A 15,380-nucleotide genomic window follows, 5' to 3' on the forward strand; every position below is an offset into this window, starting at 1 on the left:
CAGGATTTATAATATTTATTTTTTTTTATACATATGTATATATAAATTTTGCAAAGATTTTTAAATTAAAAAATGTGTAAAAAATATGTATATATAAATTAATCACTGAAACTTACAAAATGACGTAATTATTAATCAAGTTTTTAGTTATAGATAAAGTTGATTGGAATTTAAATAGATTCTCATTAGTCGAATATTGCAAAAACAGAAGAAAACCTTCGTTTTTAATGTCCGAATTATTATTATATACAATATTACGAATTATTAGATATAATATATTGTTATATTATTGTTGTATATTGTTAAGATAAAGGATATTATTTTCTTCTTAGAGAATTTCCTTTAGGCATATTGCTAATAAATTATATATAAGTTTATTATTCATGCTATACAATACATATTTTCACATTTCCTATTTACACTCCCCACTTATACATGGAGTAATGACAAAGTGACAATCTCTCTTTTACTTTGTACATAAAAATTAAAATCTGACTCCTGAGAAATTGTAAGATTCATAAGCAAACTCCTCATCATGATATTCGTCACATTCCAAACCAATATAGTCAATTTCTAATTTGAAGTGACCATTAACATCATCTCCTAACGAAATACCAAAATTTGTGACTTCATGTAACATAATGACTGTCTGATCATCCTGCAGCCTGCCTTTACTTGAAAATACAAATTTAGAGAATGGTATTCTGACATATTGCCAATAAGGCCCACCTCTGGTATAGAGCACATAATGATATACATCGTTCCACGTCAGATCGAATATACCTCTGGTTGAAATATTCAACGTGTAACATCTGCCATCTCCTCTAATACGAAGAACAAGATGAGTATATGGCGTCCAATCATGACAAACATCGCGTTTGAAGGATTTTTGTTTGGGTATCGTGGTAATATTACAGAAACCAGCATTTTTTATTCTGCCGTCTTTAGGCAAACGAGTACTTAATGTACCAGAAAATATGCCAGTGCCGATAGGAGACAATTCTAATCTAGAAAGAAACAATGACAGATTACTGATATAAAACAGCAAATAAACATATAAGATATAAATGTAGTTTATCTACTATTATTATTATTATTATTATTGTATATATGTGTATCATTTGTACTCACTTAGCTGTTGAAAAGCCTTCTTCATAATCGCTATCACAGGTAATAACCCACTGATCCAATGAGTTTGGATCCCTGTTAAATCGCCATACAACATCCACTTCATTTGTCCTGTATATAAGAGTAGGATCCATTTTAAGATGTTCCCTCATTTCCTCTAACCAAATACCAAACTCTTCTTTGAATTGTCGACATCCTTCGCGTAATCTGCCTATAATACTTAAGTTTTGTTCCGGTGGTGGTCTATCGTACACTATTTTATAACCTGATTTTCTATCGCGTTCGTAGAAAGATGAGAGATTCGCAGTTACATGTAATCTCCTCTTCCCGATCGCAAAGTCTGTCAATATTTTCCTAAATATTCGCGTAGTCATATTTACTTTCCAGGCTCTTGTAGTTGCAGAGAAATCAAAAGTTTGATTAAATTATCGATTAGATAATCTTCCCGCTTTATTTGCGTTTCATTTGCCTTATGATATATTTTTCGGACATGCGGCAGGATGTATTTATATCTGAATCAATATTCTTATTTATACATTTATGAAGCTGTATTTAAGTCGAGTAAAAAACCACTTACCTAGGTAACCTATCCTGTATTTAAAGCGCCTCTACGTCGATAAAACGTGGACATTGAACTACGTAGCCAAAATGACACTTCAATGGGTAACATACCATGTCCACAAATTATGGTTCTGTTCCGTGCTATGTGAACAGTGTCGGTAACACGAATGCTTGATAACGCATCGGAAATAAATTGGAATAACTGGAAGTATGTTATATTTTTTTTATACCTCATTAAAAAAAGAAACATGAAGAAATGTTGAAAAATAATCACCTTATATAATCTGTATAAAACTACCCAGAATTTGTAAGATAGAAAAAATTTCAGTAGTATTTTTCCTTTTTAAAAATAAGAACATTATTTTAATCTTTGTACAGACTATAGCAAGTATAATAATATAAAAGGGTAATACACATCGTGTAATGAGAACAATTTCTTACATACATAATTTACAACATTGTATGTATCAATAATGTACAGTCTAGTTTCAAGGAGTAGTCTTCTTCCTCCTCCTCAACAATTTATATGTGTCTTTTGACAACAGATAACTGATACCTCCTGCAACAGTCGTGAACGCTGTTATGTAACAGAGGTATTGTAAGATTGGATGATCTACAAAATGATAAATAGGAGCAGCCAATGTTCCAGCAACCAAAGACAATTGCACCCCGGTATTTAGCTTGCTCGCCAAGGTTGGTGCTAATTGTACAGTAGCGTGTGTGGGATCAAAATACCTTGCCAAGGTTTTCTGAAATCATATACATCAAATTTAATTTATCAAGCTATAAATACATGATTAATAAATTATGATTGAATTAATAGAGGTGTACATACTGGTGGAGGCAGGGAACGATATCTAATGTAAGATGCAGCAGTCACTAGTGCAATATCACGTGTGACAACAAGACAAGTAAGTGGAACTGGTATCAAACCGACCCATGCTAAAGATAGAAATAGTGTCCCTACAAGCAGCTTATCTGCCACTGGATCCAAGAAGCTTCCAAGTTTAGAAGCTTGTGATGTCCAAGTACGTGCAATCCATCCATCCGCCAAATCACTGACTCCTGCAAATACAAGCAGCCATAGCGCTATCTGTGCCATGACAGAAAGTTATTTTAAATATAATACATGATATATAGAAAGTATTTATAAATGCAACATGCAATATATTTGTCTTTATGTATAACTTTATCAAAATATTGAGTCGCACCTGATAATCTTGCGATAAAATCAAATAACTTAAAAATGGCGATGTCACTATACGACCCATGCAAAGTAGATTGGGAATCGTCCAGATATTTTCCTTTTCAATGATTTCTTCTACTTTCCTCCTCGTATGTTTAATATCCTGCAATATACGTGTTCGCCATGTTTTCCTTCGAATTGCTCGCTCCTTTGCGATACAATGTCTATAACGATTTTCACTTTCTATGACACAGAGTCTGCCTTGGCACACCAGATACTGCTTCAAACATTGCTCTATCAATCCTTTGTTTAAAACTGCAGATCTTTGTTTAAATCGTAGAACAGTGAAGTAGTTCATAATTATACTTGCTCCTATTCGACAAGTAAAAGAATAAAAACAAGAATTATTAGATGTTTTCACGTTTAAGTAATATAATTTAATATAAAAATATTTCCCGAGAGAATTGACAGAAAATAAATTGTTTTAGTGACATTTCAAGTTGGTCATCTCTTTCAGCAAAAATGTCAGTCTTAATAAATTTTTAGCTCCTCGAAGATAAAAAATTTCAAATTTTATTTTAAAAGACTCGATAGAACGGACTCGAAATCCAATTATATTAAAACATCGAACACATTGGAATTTTGTAAAAAACGACGACTACATAACTCAACATTTTCATTAGAAAAATATTCACTGCGTCTACGAATAAAGCACCGCGCATTCATTTTCTGTCAATTTCAGGATCTGGGGTAGTTTAAATAATACATAAAAAAATAAACGTGGATCACTTCACATACGTACATACAAGAATCCGCCTCTCATGTGCTCGCGACGTAAGCGGCCTTACTTTTTAGGTTAGTTTCGAGAAAGCAACAAACGTATGCACAAAGTCCACCGTTCGCACGTCACAACTCCATGTTCTCCAAACATGAATGAACAGCCGGAACTGCGTGGGAAGATATCTCTCTAGAAAAAGCGTCGATACAGGCGATATTTAACATTCTCGTCTCCGAGCAAGAATCATCGTCGAGGATAAAAATCAAGCGGGCGATCTTGTTTCACGGTCGATTCGCGTCGAACGGGGCCAAGGAGGCATCTTCGAGAGACGGAACGGACAACATTCCGCGGCTCCGGCTCCGAAAAGCGAGACTCCCCCCCTTCCATCCTCGCCCCGCCGCTATCCCCGCCCTACTGCCCGCTCGCCGCTCGCGCGCGGTGACGTAACCGCGCCTGAGCAAGATGGCCGCGTCGCGCAGGCGCGAAGGACGGGTCTCGGTGCGGTAGGCGCGCGTCGCGTCGCGTCGGTCCTCGGAGCAACAGAGTGCCGTGTGTACACCCCCGCCCACGTATTATTGTGCTGGCTGGCCGACGAAGCCGAGCTAGCCACGCTTCTGTCACGGGAGGACGCCCGGCGACAGGTCCGCCGAGGCGGATGATGCGTCCCGTTATTCCGCGAGAGGCAACCCCGGCAATCGCGCAACCGAGCCACCGAATGTCAAGCGAGTTTTGATGCGACACCGCGGTCGAGCATGATTCTGGCTGGATCAGACCACTTCTTGGCGGGTAAGTCCACTATGTCCGGTCGGGCTGGAGTCACCCCGGGGACGATTAGGGCGATCTCGAGCTAACCCGACGTGCTCGAGGAGCTTCCCCTCGAGACGACGCGGATGACGTTGTCGGGAAGCCGCGATCCGCGAATTGAAAATCGAGAAAATTCCACGTTCCTTTACCTTCCCCTATCCTTCATCAGAGTCTATTTGAAAAGCAGACGCCGATCGGGGATCGGTATTAATAACCGCGAGCGAGATCCTTGGGCATTGATTTTCGAGATGCGGGAAAAATCGAGAGAGGGAGGATCTTCGAAGGATCGAGAATCCTTGCGATCCGCAATGCGCAAGCGGATTCTCAAATTTTTGCGAGGAATCATATACCCTCGAGGGTGCAATTGTCGGGGATTCCTCGAGTTTCTGGAAATGAATATCGAGCTAGGAGCGAACAAAATATCGCGCGCGTTCGAACAAAAAATTCAATTCATCGCCTCGTCTACGAGGATTCCGCGATTTCAGGGGACGAGAAGTGGTTCTCTCTTTTTTTTTATTTTTTATTTTTTATCGTCAGGCGAAATCGACTGCGTTAAACGTGCGTGCGACGCTGCGCAATTTAACGTCGTAGATGGTTTGTGTCAACTGGAGCGATAATAAATTATTCCAGGTCATTACGGCGTAATATGTCGCCGTCGCGTTAAACGCGCTCGATATGACAGCCGATACGATGTCACCGGTGCCTCCTGACGTAGCGTCGGGGTTAAAATTCTAAAATTTACGAAAACAAAAATATGTATATGTACGATAGAAAAACAGATACCTTTCGACTTTTAGGACAAACTTTCCGGGAGAATCTTACACAAAGTAAATTTATTTTGTACTTACGAGCAATTTTATCTCTCTCTTTCCCTCTTGCATTTTCTCTTCTATTTATTTTTCATTATTATATACACAGAATATAATCTTCAATTTTATATACAGGGTGTCAGGGCAATCTCTTCCCAAAAAAGCTCTTGTAGCTTACCTCGAGAGCTTTTCAAATCACTATAATAAAGTATTTTTTCATCGAGTACTTTTCGAGTTATGAGGCTTGAAATAATTTCTTAATTTTTACATAAACCATAAAATATTTAGTAAAATATTCACTTTTCGATTATCTTATCTTAATACTTTTATGTACAAAGTAATGAGAGGAATCAATTGATGTAAAGAAAACACATAATTGTTTCGAAAAAAAATATGTAATTGTTAATTGCAAATTACATATTTTTTCTTCGAAACAATTATGTGTTTTCTTTACACCAATTGATTCCTCTCATTATTTTGTACATAAAAGTATTAAGGTAAGATAATCGAAAAATGAATATTTTACTAGATATTTTATGGTTTATGTAAAATTAAGAGATTATTTCAAGCCTCATAACTCGAAAAATAGTCAATGAAAAAATACTTTACTCGAGGTAAGTTACAAGGGCTTTTTTTTGAGAAGAGATTGCCCTGACACCCTGTATATAAGAGAACAGCTCTCTAGAACAACATCAAATTTATAATAATCAAAAATATGAATTTTTTTTGAAATTAAAAATATTTAAATTTCAAAAACAATTTCATACTTTTGATTATTATTATGATTTGGTTATATACAAATGATATAATTAAAAGTACTTTGGATGAATATATTAGGAGGAAAGAAGGAAGAGGAAGAAAAAGAGAGGGATGCAGAAGTCCTCTGTTGCATAAATTATAATAAATCATAATAAATTATAATAAATCTAAGGGGGATTTCTCGGGATTCTTAAGAAAAATTGAACAGAAATAAAAATAAAAAATATTCCAGTACCTGTGGAAGCGACTGCAGTTCTGGGTGCCGTTGCCGGTTTCGTGGTATTACTGCTGGCCCTCTTCCTCTACCTGTCACGGAAGTGGTGCTTCACGCCGCCCTCCTCCACGGCGCTCTTCGGCGGAGTCTGTGTGCCCCTCTGTGAGTCCACCAACAGCTCCACATCTCAAATCTCGAAAAACATAGGTATATGATTTATATCGACTTTCATTCCGGTCCCCCTCTTGCGAATCTTCAGTTTCGAGTTTCGAAGCTCGAGTAATTTTTCGAATTTGTTTTCGAATTTCACATCTCTTCGAACTTGCGATAACGCGAGAGTTAATTTCAAATATGTTAAATAAATTTTAAGATCGAAAAACGGATGAATCTAGAGCCTCTATTGCATCATGAATGATTGTTAAATTTCTGGACTGCGAAATGTCATGGCTCTTTGCAGCGAATGCGTAAGAAATAATCTTTAATAATCATTATATTTGCTTGCCAGGGAAGACATTCTCCTATTCGGATCCTGAAACAAGCTCCGATTCAGAAGAGGACGCTCTTCGACGATTAAATTCGCATTCACATCCTCCGCCGGATACGTTAACTATCCAAGCGGAGGATGGACCAACAACAACCATCGTAGGTCAGTAATAAAGAGAATATAGAATTTTAAGAATAAATAATAATACATATGTATGCCATACAATAACAGAAATACCATACATATAAAGAGGGAAAAATTAGGAATTGTTTGATGGAATAAATATAATTATGCTAAATATCTATAGAAAACATGACATTTTTTTCAATTTTTGATAATGTATAAAAATATATATTATTCACTCATGCACACTTTTTAAATTTTTGAGTAATATTTCTCAAAATTATGTTTTTTAATCATCTTATTAATTCATCCACATCTTCAATTTTGTATTCAGATTTAGAATTAATGTGTTGGAAAGTAATGATACTCTAAAAAAATGTAATTCTTTTTATTAACAATAATCTTCACTTTTATAGATGCTGGGACCACTTCCAGTAGCTGCACTGAGGAACACTCCCCAACGGATCAACAGCAGGTGATTTTTTGATTTTGTAGGAAAATTTTAAAACATTTGAAAAAAAATTGTTGCAATATTTTGTCTCGTTTTTTTTCATGTTTCCAGTGCGTAGTAGAAGTTGGGGCATCTAATATTATACTCGACAATAGAGAGCAGGAGATAGAGGTTGAGCAAAATGAATCGACGACCAATGATGTCATCACGACGATGGGTACGATGGCTATCGAGGAAGTTGGTAGTCTCGAGGTCGCTTTCTTATACGATGCCCCAATGCGCGAGATGACAGTTTGTATAATTATTATAATTATTTGCATAATATTTATAATTATTTATTTCTATTTATTTTAATTATTTCAATTTATTATAATTATCATTTTTCTTGTATCTTTTTAGAAACGAACGAAATCTTAAATTGTACCTTGTTAATATTAGTCGATTATAATAACATAACTTGTTTATATATTCTTAAAAAAAATTGAACAGAAATAAAAATGTCAATCAGTAATAATTTTTAAAAACGTTTGGAATTATTTTTTATTATAATAGGTATTGCACAAAAATTAAGGTATATTATTTTGCTAGGTTCACGTGTTACAAGGACGAAATTATCCTCCCGGCATCGGCGGCAGTCAGGTACGATTAGTCTTGCTGCCATCAAAGAAGCAAAGACGCAAGACTCGAGTTCGGCAAGGGACATCGCCGCAATACATGGAGAGCTTTTTACTTCCTCGTGTAAATCCAGAGGACGTGAACGCAATGGGAGTACGGCTAAGGGTATATCTCTGGGGTGGCAGGATGATGCGTCGGGAGAGATTGTTGGGCGAAGCCAGAGTATCCTTTGATCAGATTAATCTTCAACTGGAAACGACCCTCTGGTTGACTCTTCAACCACCGCTTTCTTCTTCGGTAAGTCATTCTAAAGTCTCTTCTAATTTATAATATAAGTCAAATTCAAAAGTATATAATATATTTGAGATAGTCTTTTGTTTAGTAAACTTTACGGGATTAAATTGTTTAATTTTCGTACACTAAATATATTATCTAGCAAAAGGATATTAATTCGAGATCGAATAAGAAATTCATTGTTATATTTCTAGGCGCAGGATTGGGGAACTACCAGCAGTCTAACTCGTAGCGATTCCACGGGATCTCAGCAATCGGTTCAGTCGTACGCCTCTACAGCTATACCACCTTATGGCAGTAGTATGAAAGGTGGCAGCGTCGCCGAAATTCTAATCGGTTTGGCGTATAACGGCACGACGGGCCGCTTATCGGTGGAAATAATCAAGGGCTCCCATTTCCGCGGCGGAGGTGGAAACGATACAAAACCACCCGACACTTACGTAAAATTGGCCCTTGTTGACAGCAACAACCACGAGATGGGCCGGTCGAAGACTGGTCTAAAACGCGCCCAGCCGAATCCTCTCTATAAGGAAACTTTTATATTTCAGGTAATTTGAATAAAAATTATCTGATTTTTAAAATTTTCGAATTTAAATCCGATTATATAGTTAAAATATGATATACGGAATTTTTTTCGTGACTGTGTGAAGGTCGCGTTGTTTCAATTGGGGGACGTGACGCTCTTCCTATCCGTGTACAATCGTCGGCGGAGCGGAATGGGTAGAAAGGGACGAGAGATGATCGGCTGGCTTTCTCTGGGTCTGAATAGCTCCGGATCTGAGGAGCTGCAGCATTGGAACGATATGCGGACGGCGAGGCAACCGACGCAAGTACAACGCTGGCACTCGCTGTTGCGTCCTTGAGGCATTCTCGAGTGAGTGCCTCCTTTTGGATTTATTCTCGACGCAGCCATTCGAGCGCGAAACCGATTTCACCGGTATTTGCCGCGAAGAGAATGGGAAACAGATGCGTATTTCTGAGAAGGAATAATTGCTCGTGGCTTATCTCGAAAGAGATTTTGGCTCTTTTTTCTTATCTCGCGGAGACACACACTGTGTACTGCCTGGTTAAATAACGGAAGTCAATATTCCAGTCGGTCTGTCAATCATAAGTCAGAGCCCAAACAACGCAACTGTCCAAATGACATCATAAAGATGTTCCAATGTTGTATGTCTATTAAATAAAAATCACAAATGGCGACACAAAGACCAAAAGATGTCGTAATATTCTTCAGACATCTATCAAATAAATACACAAATATCTAAATGGCGTCTTAAATAACACGTACAAAAGATGCTTTAATTGTCACTAAAATTTTAGACATCTTTTAAAAGTTGTTTGGGCTTTTGTTTTGTTCGGGATGCTGTTTGGAATACTGTAAACTCTGAGTTACAAACTCTTGTCTAAATGTACCAAGTACATTTCCTTTTTGATACGCTGATGGGAGCAGTGCGATTAATCTTTAATGTCGAGGATTCCGGACGATCACGTGATATTATCGACACCCCGGCCCTCTCATCGTGCCTGTCCTGTCACGTGGTATGACGCTCTCCGACTCGACATGTGCCTGAGCCAATCTGGATCGTTTATTTTTTACTTTGTGCCTTTCACCCTCTTTAGGCCGCGTGCCACGCTAAATGGAGAATCGTCGTAAGATGTAAGTGAAATTTGAGCGGCGTCATTTGGAAAATACACAAATAGTTACATACATCTTTTGACTTTAGTATTGTATTGTAAGATACAGGATGGTCATGCAACAGGAAAAAAAACTGTCTAATAAGTTTGAAAATATTCGAAAAGCGAGGAAAATTCTCGTGGATTTTGGAAAATATTTTGAGATAAAACGAGATTTTCTTAACAAATATTTCAGAAGAAGCAAAAAGCTCCTATAATTTTATAAAATAAAAAATTGGAATCAGAGCCTAAAAAAAAGTTACACAAGTCTTTAGAGATTTTAGAGATAGAAAATTAGTATTTCATTTCCGGTAACTTACATCAAATTTTTCTGATTTAATAAATTTAAGAATTTAAAAATTCGATGAATTTATAAAACGAATGATTTGTGTGTCCATCCTGAAATTGGAGAATATCGACACATGAATTATTATTATTATTATATGGTCATATCTATTATTCTTAAAATAATGAAGATGAGATACACATCTTGATTCCTTGCTTTTTTTCTCAAGCAATATATTTACTCTAGCAAATATTCTAATAAATTAATATTGATCATAAGCTTTTGACAGTTTTGAATATCATTCTTTTCTTAGAACTTGTTTATTCATGGTATTTCAATTTTTAACATTAAAATATATATATCAAGTTTCTTTCTCTTTTTTTCTTTTCTTAAAAAAAAAAAAACAGTTAAAATATATCTCAAAATAAAATTATCGCATCATAGAACGAATTTTTAAGAATTATTAATTATTTCTCATATATAAGTTCACACAATCAAGTTTAAAATATTGCCAAAAATAGTAACTCTCTTTTGTTTTTTGTCAAAAAATACATCTCTCTTTCGGTTTATATTCTTTCTATATGATATTCAATGAATATGTTGCTCATTATATCATATATGTTTCAGTAACATCGTTGTTGTTTGTAAAATAATAGATTACTATATTAGTGTGTATCAGTGTGTCGATATTACCCGTCTTACAGTATGTAATTATATGTATATACATACATTCGACAAATATTCGATTTGCTTGTGTTTGTTCATATAAATCGATATGACAAATACTGAGCCCGTGTTCTCGCCGTGCATTTAATATTGATTATTAGCTATTAGATTTCTATCTAATATCGATAGAAAGAAGATTCAGTCTTACTACCGTAATTTAAACATACCTGAATGAAACATAGACGCTAAATGAATATATTTAACTCTAAAGGGAACGAGATCAGTATCCAGTGCCAAGATTTGTCACAAAAATAACGCCAAGCTAATTCATAAAAAGGACATTGTTATAAACTATAAACTAATTTATTGTTGCGTAATAAATTAATAATATCTAACAATAATATTAAACTATCTCGAAATTTTGAAAGAATTTATTTAAAATTTATTTAAAACTGTACTTATATGCAGTTATGTTTATTTTCACGCAATTTATATCAATTTCCAAATTAATTTAATTCAATTTTTTAACTCTAAAATGTTATGTTACGTTTCATTCGGGTATGCCTGGAAAAAAGAAAAAAATGATTAAAATTAGCGAATGGATTAGAGCGGCAGATTATATAGCAGTAAGATGAGATTAAGAACACGGGCATCTCTCGAGATGGTTCGAGAATGGATTGATACACGCGCGGATGTCAATTGGCGCCGACGTGACGATGATTTAGTGAGATTTCGAAGTGGGATAAAAAGCGGAACGAGCAAATCCACAATTTAACGACGCACAATGACTCGCAAACGCAGATGTGTTTGTAGAGTCGATATAATATAAATGAAATAGAAACATAAATACGAGATCATGCATACACGTTAGACACGTTGTAGACACGTGGTATAATCTATGCATTATTAGAATTTTTGAGCAAGGGGGTTTCCTCATCATACTATAGTTATATTAGATTACATGCAGAAAAGTAGAAAAAATACAATTTGAAGAGGAATTTTTCACATTAGATATGAAGATAATTTGATATAAAGAAAGATACACGATACAAAAATAATCTTTTTATAAAACAAATTTTATAGATTTCAAATTCTTTGGCGAATTATCTTTCTAAAAAATTTGATTGAACTTTGTTTTTATATACATATTTGTAATCTTCATCAAATATCTTAATAATTAAGTATTAAAGTTGTTTTTTTTTTATTAAAATTTACTTTTTTTGAATCATTTGTTATCTACTCGCGTTTATAGAGCTTAATATTAAAAGAATCATTTCTTTAACATGATATTTGACAGTATATTTATAGTATGATTTAATTCCATCCTAATATGTTATAAAAATTGTAAATTTAATTAATTCTTTATTTCTCCTATTGAAAACTGCATGGATTCTTTTATCTGATAGTATAATTCTTAGATTGTATAATTTAATATTATTATTAACAAAAGTGCATACATAAACATATACATACATATGCACAAATTGATGACATGTGAAAGGTGGATTTAGACCAAACAGTCGTTAGAGGATCCCCCTCCAGATCAGCGGGTAAAACCAGTCACTAATTATAACAGACAAACAAATGCTGTGAATCATTTAACGCTTGATTTTTTCAAGCCTTTAGTGATAAAAATTTTCATCAAAGTTATATATATTGATCCATGCTCGAACTATTCTGTCTTATTTACGTTTTAGCAGTAAAATGATTACCAGGACTCAGAAGTCTCCCTTAGAACATGAAGACAATTTTCTTATCGCGCAGCGCGAATTGCATTTATACATGTTGCGAATAATTATTACAAATGAGAATTTAGAACATCAATATAAGCATACAAAGTTCTAGATTCAGCGAATCGTCTTTTATTTATAAATCTTTTTTGCAGCTTAAACTGGACTTTTTTCTTCTAAGAAGACATGTAAATGTTTTTGCACTTTCGATCACCATTGGATATGTTATAAAGAGAGTGAAAAAATTATAAGAGATATTTATACTCTTATAATTGTTCAGTGTTGTATTTATTATTAGTTATTTACAGGATATATGAATCTTATAGCTGTGAGCTAATTAGAATTAAAACAAATTTTAAAACACATTTAGAATATAAATGTGATAAGATTTGCATTTTTTAGCTGTATTATGTATGTTAATTGATATTAATATTGTACTTCTGGGTCCTAGTGATTATCATACATATTAATGCACAGTCTGTTTATAAACAGCACGATGCTGAAGAAAGGAAAGAAACGTTTTTAATATGTAAATTAATTATAATATTAATATATATCTCGATTATAAGATTATTGCTAAACATTTGTTTTACACAAGACACAAACTAGACTTGAGAAAAATCCAAGATTTCCAGTCATATTATATGAGTAATATATGTTGAATTAGTGAGTAGTTTTTCAGGGTAACTTTTAGGCCTTTTAACTCCTTGAATCTGATGTAATGTAATTGTGATAACGTTAATCTTACAACAGTTTTCTAGTGTTTTGCGTCGATAATATTGGATTTGTAGGGAGTGATCGGACCACTATATTACATTTTAATTTTAGAACATCGCACTGAGATTATTACAATCTCAAACTGGAGATCTTTAGAGAATGTGATGAAATTTTCACGATTTTTTCCTTTTAGAAAAAAAGTAACGTTTGCATTTAACATTCCTATTTTTCATTGATCGCTTGCAGTAACAAGGCGATAAAAAAAGCCGAGATCTCAAGCTCCAGCATGTTGATTGCTTTGTTACATTCCAGAGGTACATTTGTAAGAATAAGAACGTACGACGATCTAGATTAGGAAATAACGATTAATATCGTTGTCATTTGAATAATTATATTTTGTCAATTTTTCAAAACTGCGAAATATAAGGCAAGATGATAAAAAAGATACCAGATCGCGAAGATTATAAACAGACTATAACGTTGGATTTTGATCTATATTTTATCTACAGCACCCGTTTCTCAATAAACATTAATTCAAGTTTGAATGTCTACTGCACAAACTAATTATCTTAATCAATGTTATTACGCGTACTTATAAATTAACAATAATTACATCTCCATCGCGTTTTATAAAAATGTATTCTAATATATAATTAAATCAATAAACTTACGAATAGTTATTATCGCAATCGGGACTTTTTTCACAACACATTTCAGGTCAAACTTTCGTCCAGTCCATATTTCTCCAGTAACTCTTTCTTTTTTCTAATCAATAGAGCTTCCTGAATATCTTGCTGAGAAGGAATTGGTTTTTGCGATGTTGTTTCAACATCGGCCTCTGGTTCCTTTTCACGGGACATCCATTCCTTGATGTATTTTTCTCTCGCTTCTTGTTCTGCTTTTTGTTCCAGTGGTACTAGAATACCATCATCATCATCCATGTAACCATAATAATCCGCATCAATGTCCTTCATTAATTCTGCGCGAGTTTTTCGAGGGGGTGGCGGCGGTTCTTGCTCAAATAATTCCCTAACACCCGGTAGTTCTTTGGCAGCTCCAAAGTATTTATATCCTCGATTACCAGGAACCTGTTATTTAAACAAGATATATTATTGTCTTATCATATATGTAATATAAAAAAACAAACATGTGTAATTCATCCAGCATAATTATCCTGGTATAAAATGATTTAATTGTACTCTTTGTAATATTAACATAAATATTTCTAAGTAATTCTTTGACATTATCTTTAATACTGCTAAGATACTGTCTATAATTTTACCTCGCGTCCTTCATGATCTAACATGCGAGGTCCTACTCTAGAATAATCAGGTCCACCAAGCTCTTTTATTTGTGCTTCCCAATGTCGTTTTTCTCTAAGCAATTTGTTGATCTCATCATTTAAATCACGAATGCGGAATTCACCAAGCCCAGCATTTTGAATTTGCGCAACTTTCTTTGCAATTTCCCGAATTATTTGCATTCTCCATTTTTCTGCCTTACGTAAATCTCTGCATTCTGACGCTAGGTATGGCCTACGCTCCTGTTCTTTCTTTGCACCTTCGTTGTTTTGGGCTGCTCTCCAACGAGCAAGTGTTGTCCTAAAGAGTATGATTAATATTAATATATTTTTTTTTTATTAGATTTATTAATTACTAATGTTAGTACTTATAATTAGTCAAATTAATATTATGATTAGCAAAGAAATATTAATTATCAATTAGATTAAATCTAAAGATGTACTCACATAGCCTTCTCTGCGTTTCGTGCCTGAAGAAATAAAATTTGTTTATTAAACAAAGTATATGTGGTATTAATATTTAATAAGTATGTGATTATATATTATACATACCATTTTTAACTGTTAATACTAATTATATTAGTATACACAGAATATATTTTCACAATATATTTTGCTATGACATGTATTGTTTTTATAATTCTGTCATTTTTATAGGCTAGGTTAGACACCTTGCGGTGTATCCTCCTCTTCAAAATGCGGTGCGTTCGCAAATTTTATTCGTGAAGTAACGTAGCATTTAACTAACCAATTAGAGAGCAGAAGTTTCTTTGCCTTGATTGGTTGATTAAATGTCGCGAT

General features: G+C 34.3%; 4 protein-coding genes across 6 annotated transcripts; 1 reads left to right on the plus strand and 3 right to left on the minus strand.

The window, feature by feature from the left end:
• Positions 1-351: 351 nt before the first annotated feature.
• Cia30 (complex I intermediate-associated protein 30) lies at positions 352-1,832 on the minus strand. The gene is made up of 3 exons (XM_083095496.1): positions 1,706-1,832; positions 1,132-1,640; positions 352-1,007 (listed from the first exon to the last, which is right to left on the minus strand). Exons 2-3 carry the CDS (start codon positions 1,500-1,502, stop codon positions 485-487), a joined length of 894 nt encoding a protein of 297 aa, XP_082951622.1. The 5' UTR covers positions 1,503-1,640; positions 1,706-1,832; the 3' UTR covers positions 352-484.
• Positions 1,833-2,088: 256 nt separating this feature from the next.
• On the minus strand, positions 2,089-4,049 carry Cls (cardiolipin synthase). Of its 2 annotated transcripts, none has more exons than XM_083095499.1 (4): positions 3,724-4,049; positions 2,901-3,247; positions 2,525-2,782; positions 2,089-2,438 (listed from the first exon to the last, which is right to left on the minus strand). In XM_083095499.1, exons 2-4 carry the CDS (start codon positions 3,231-3,233, stop codon positions 2,178-2,180), a joined length of 852 nt encoding a protein of 283 aa, XP_082951625.1. In that variant the 5' UTR covers positions 3,234-3,247; positions 3,724-4,049; the 3' UTR covers positions 2,089-2,177. The 2 variants fall into 2 exon arrangements, with proteins under 2 accessions (XP_082951625.1, XP_082951624.1); XM_083095498.1 differs by having other exon boundaries at positions 3,678-4,048.
• Positions 4,050-4,119: 70 nt separating this feature from the next.
• Positions 4,120-14,692, plus strand: Syt14 (Synaptotagmin 14). Its single transcript, XM_083095490.1, has 8 exons — positions 4,120-4,439; positions 6,258-6,446; positions 6,745-6,885; positions 7,263-7,321; positions 7,409-7,588; positions 7,886-8,209; positions 8,401-8,754; positions 8,857-14,692. The coding sequence occupies exons 1-8, from the start codon at positions 4,406-4,408 to the stop codon at positions 9,067-9,069; spliced, it is 1,494 nt and encodes a 497-aa protein (XP_082951616.1). The 5' UTR covers positions 4,120-4,405; the 3' UTR covers positions 9,070-14,692.
• Positions 12,071-15,283, minus strand: LOC145969394 (pre-mRNA-splicing factor ISY1 homolog). Of its 2 annotated transcripts, XM_083095502.1 has the most exons (5): positions 15,132-15,283; positions 15,027-15,049; positions 14,562-14,880; positions 13,951-14,367; positions 12,071-12,395 (listed from the first exon to the last, which is right to left on the minus strand). In XM_083095502.1, the coding sequence occupies exons 1-4, from the start codon at positions 15,132-15,134 to the stop codon at positions 13,993-13,995; spliced, it is 720 nt and encodes a 239-aa protein (XP_082951628.1). In that variant the 5' UTR covers positions 15,135-15,283; the 3' UTR covers positions 12,071-12,395; positions 13,951-13,992. The 2 variants fall into 2 exon arrangements, with proteins under 2 accessions (XP_082951628.1, XP_082951629.1); XM_083095503.1 differs by lacking the exon at positions 12,071-12,395 and having other exon boundaries at positions 13,900-14,367.
• Positions 15,284-15,380: the final 97 nt, after the last annotated feature.

This window comes from Camponotus vicinus, unplaced genomic scaffold (assembly GCF_025532165.1).
Source record: "Camponotus vicinus isolate PSW18456_S1 unplaced genomic scaffold, iyCamVici1.0 SCAF_3, whole genome shotgun sequence".
NCBI lineage: Eukaryota > Metazoa > Arthropoda > Insecta > Hymenoptera > Formicidae > Camponotus > Camponotus vicinus.

What these genes read in the sequence shown, in the direction of transcription:
- Cia30 (XM_083095496.1), bottom strand. Translation starts at nt 1,502, where the DNA reads ATGACTACGCGAATATTTAGGAAAATATTGACAGACTTTGCGATCGGG. An exon ending in GAAGGCTTTTCAACAGCTAA is followed by an intron (nt 1,008 to 1,131) that starts GTGAGTACAAAT and finishes GTTTCTTTCTAG; the next exon opens with ATTAGAATTGTCTCCTATCG.
- Cls (XM_083095499.1), bottom strand. Translation starts at nt 3,233, where the DNA reads ATGAACTACTTCACTGTTCTACGATTTAAACAAAGATCTGCAGTTTTA. An exon ending in TTTTATCGCAAGATTATCAG is followed by an intron (nt 2,783 to 2,900) that starts GTGCGACTCAAT and finishes GTCATGGCACAG; the next exon opens with ATAGCGCTATGGCTGCTTGT. An exon ending in ATCGTTCCCTGCCTCCACCA is followed by an intron (nt 2,439 to 2,524) that starts GTATGTACACCT and finishes ATATGATTTCAG; the next exon opens with AAAACCTTGGCAAGGTATTT.
- Syt14 (XM_083095490.1), top strand. Translation starts at nt 4,406, where the DNA reads ATGATTCTGGCTGGATCAGACCACTTCTTGGCGG. An exon ending in CCCCAACGGATCAACAGCAG is followed by an intron (nt 7,322 to 7,408) that starts GTGATTTTTTGA and finishes TCATGTTTCCAG; the next exon opens with TGCGTAGTAGAAGTTGGGGC. An exon ending in CCCCAATGCGCGAGATGACA is followed by an intron (nt 7,589 to 7,885) that starts GTTTGTATAATT and finishes TTATTTTGCTAG; the next exon opens with GTTCACGTGTTACAAGGACG.
- LOC145969394 (XM_083095502.1), bottom strand. An exon ending in CGAAACGCAGAGAAGGCTAT is followed by an intron (nt 14,881 to 15,026) that starts GTGAGTACATCT and finishes CATACTCTTTAG; the next exon opens with GACAACACTTGCTCGTTGGA. An exon ending in TAGATCATGAAGGACGCGAG is followed by an intron (nt 14,368 to 14,561) that starts GTAAAATTATAG and finishes TTTAAATAACAG; the next exon opens with GTTCCTGGTAATCGAGGATA.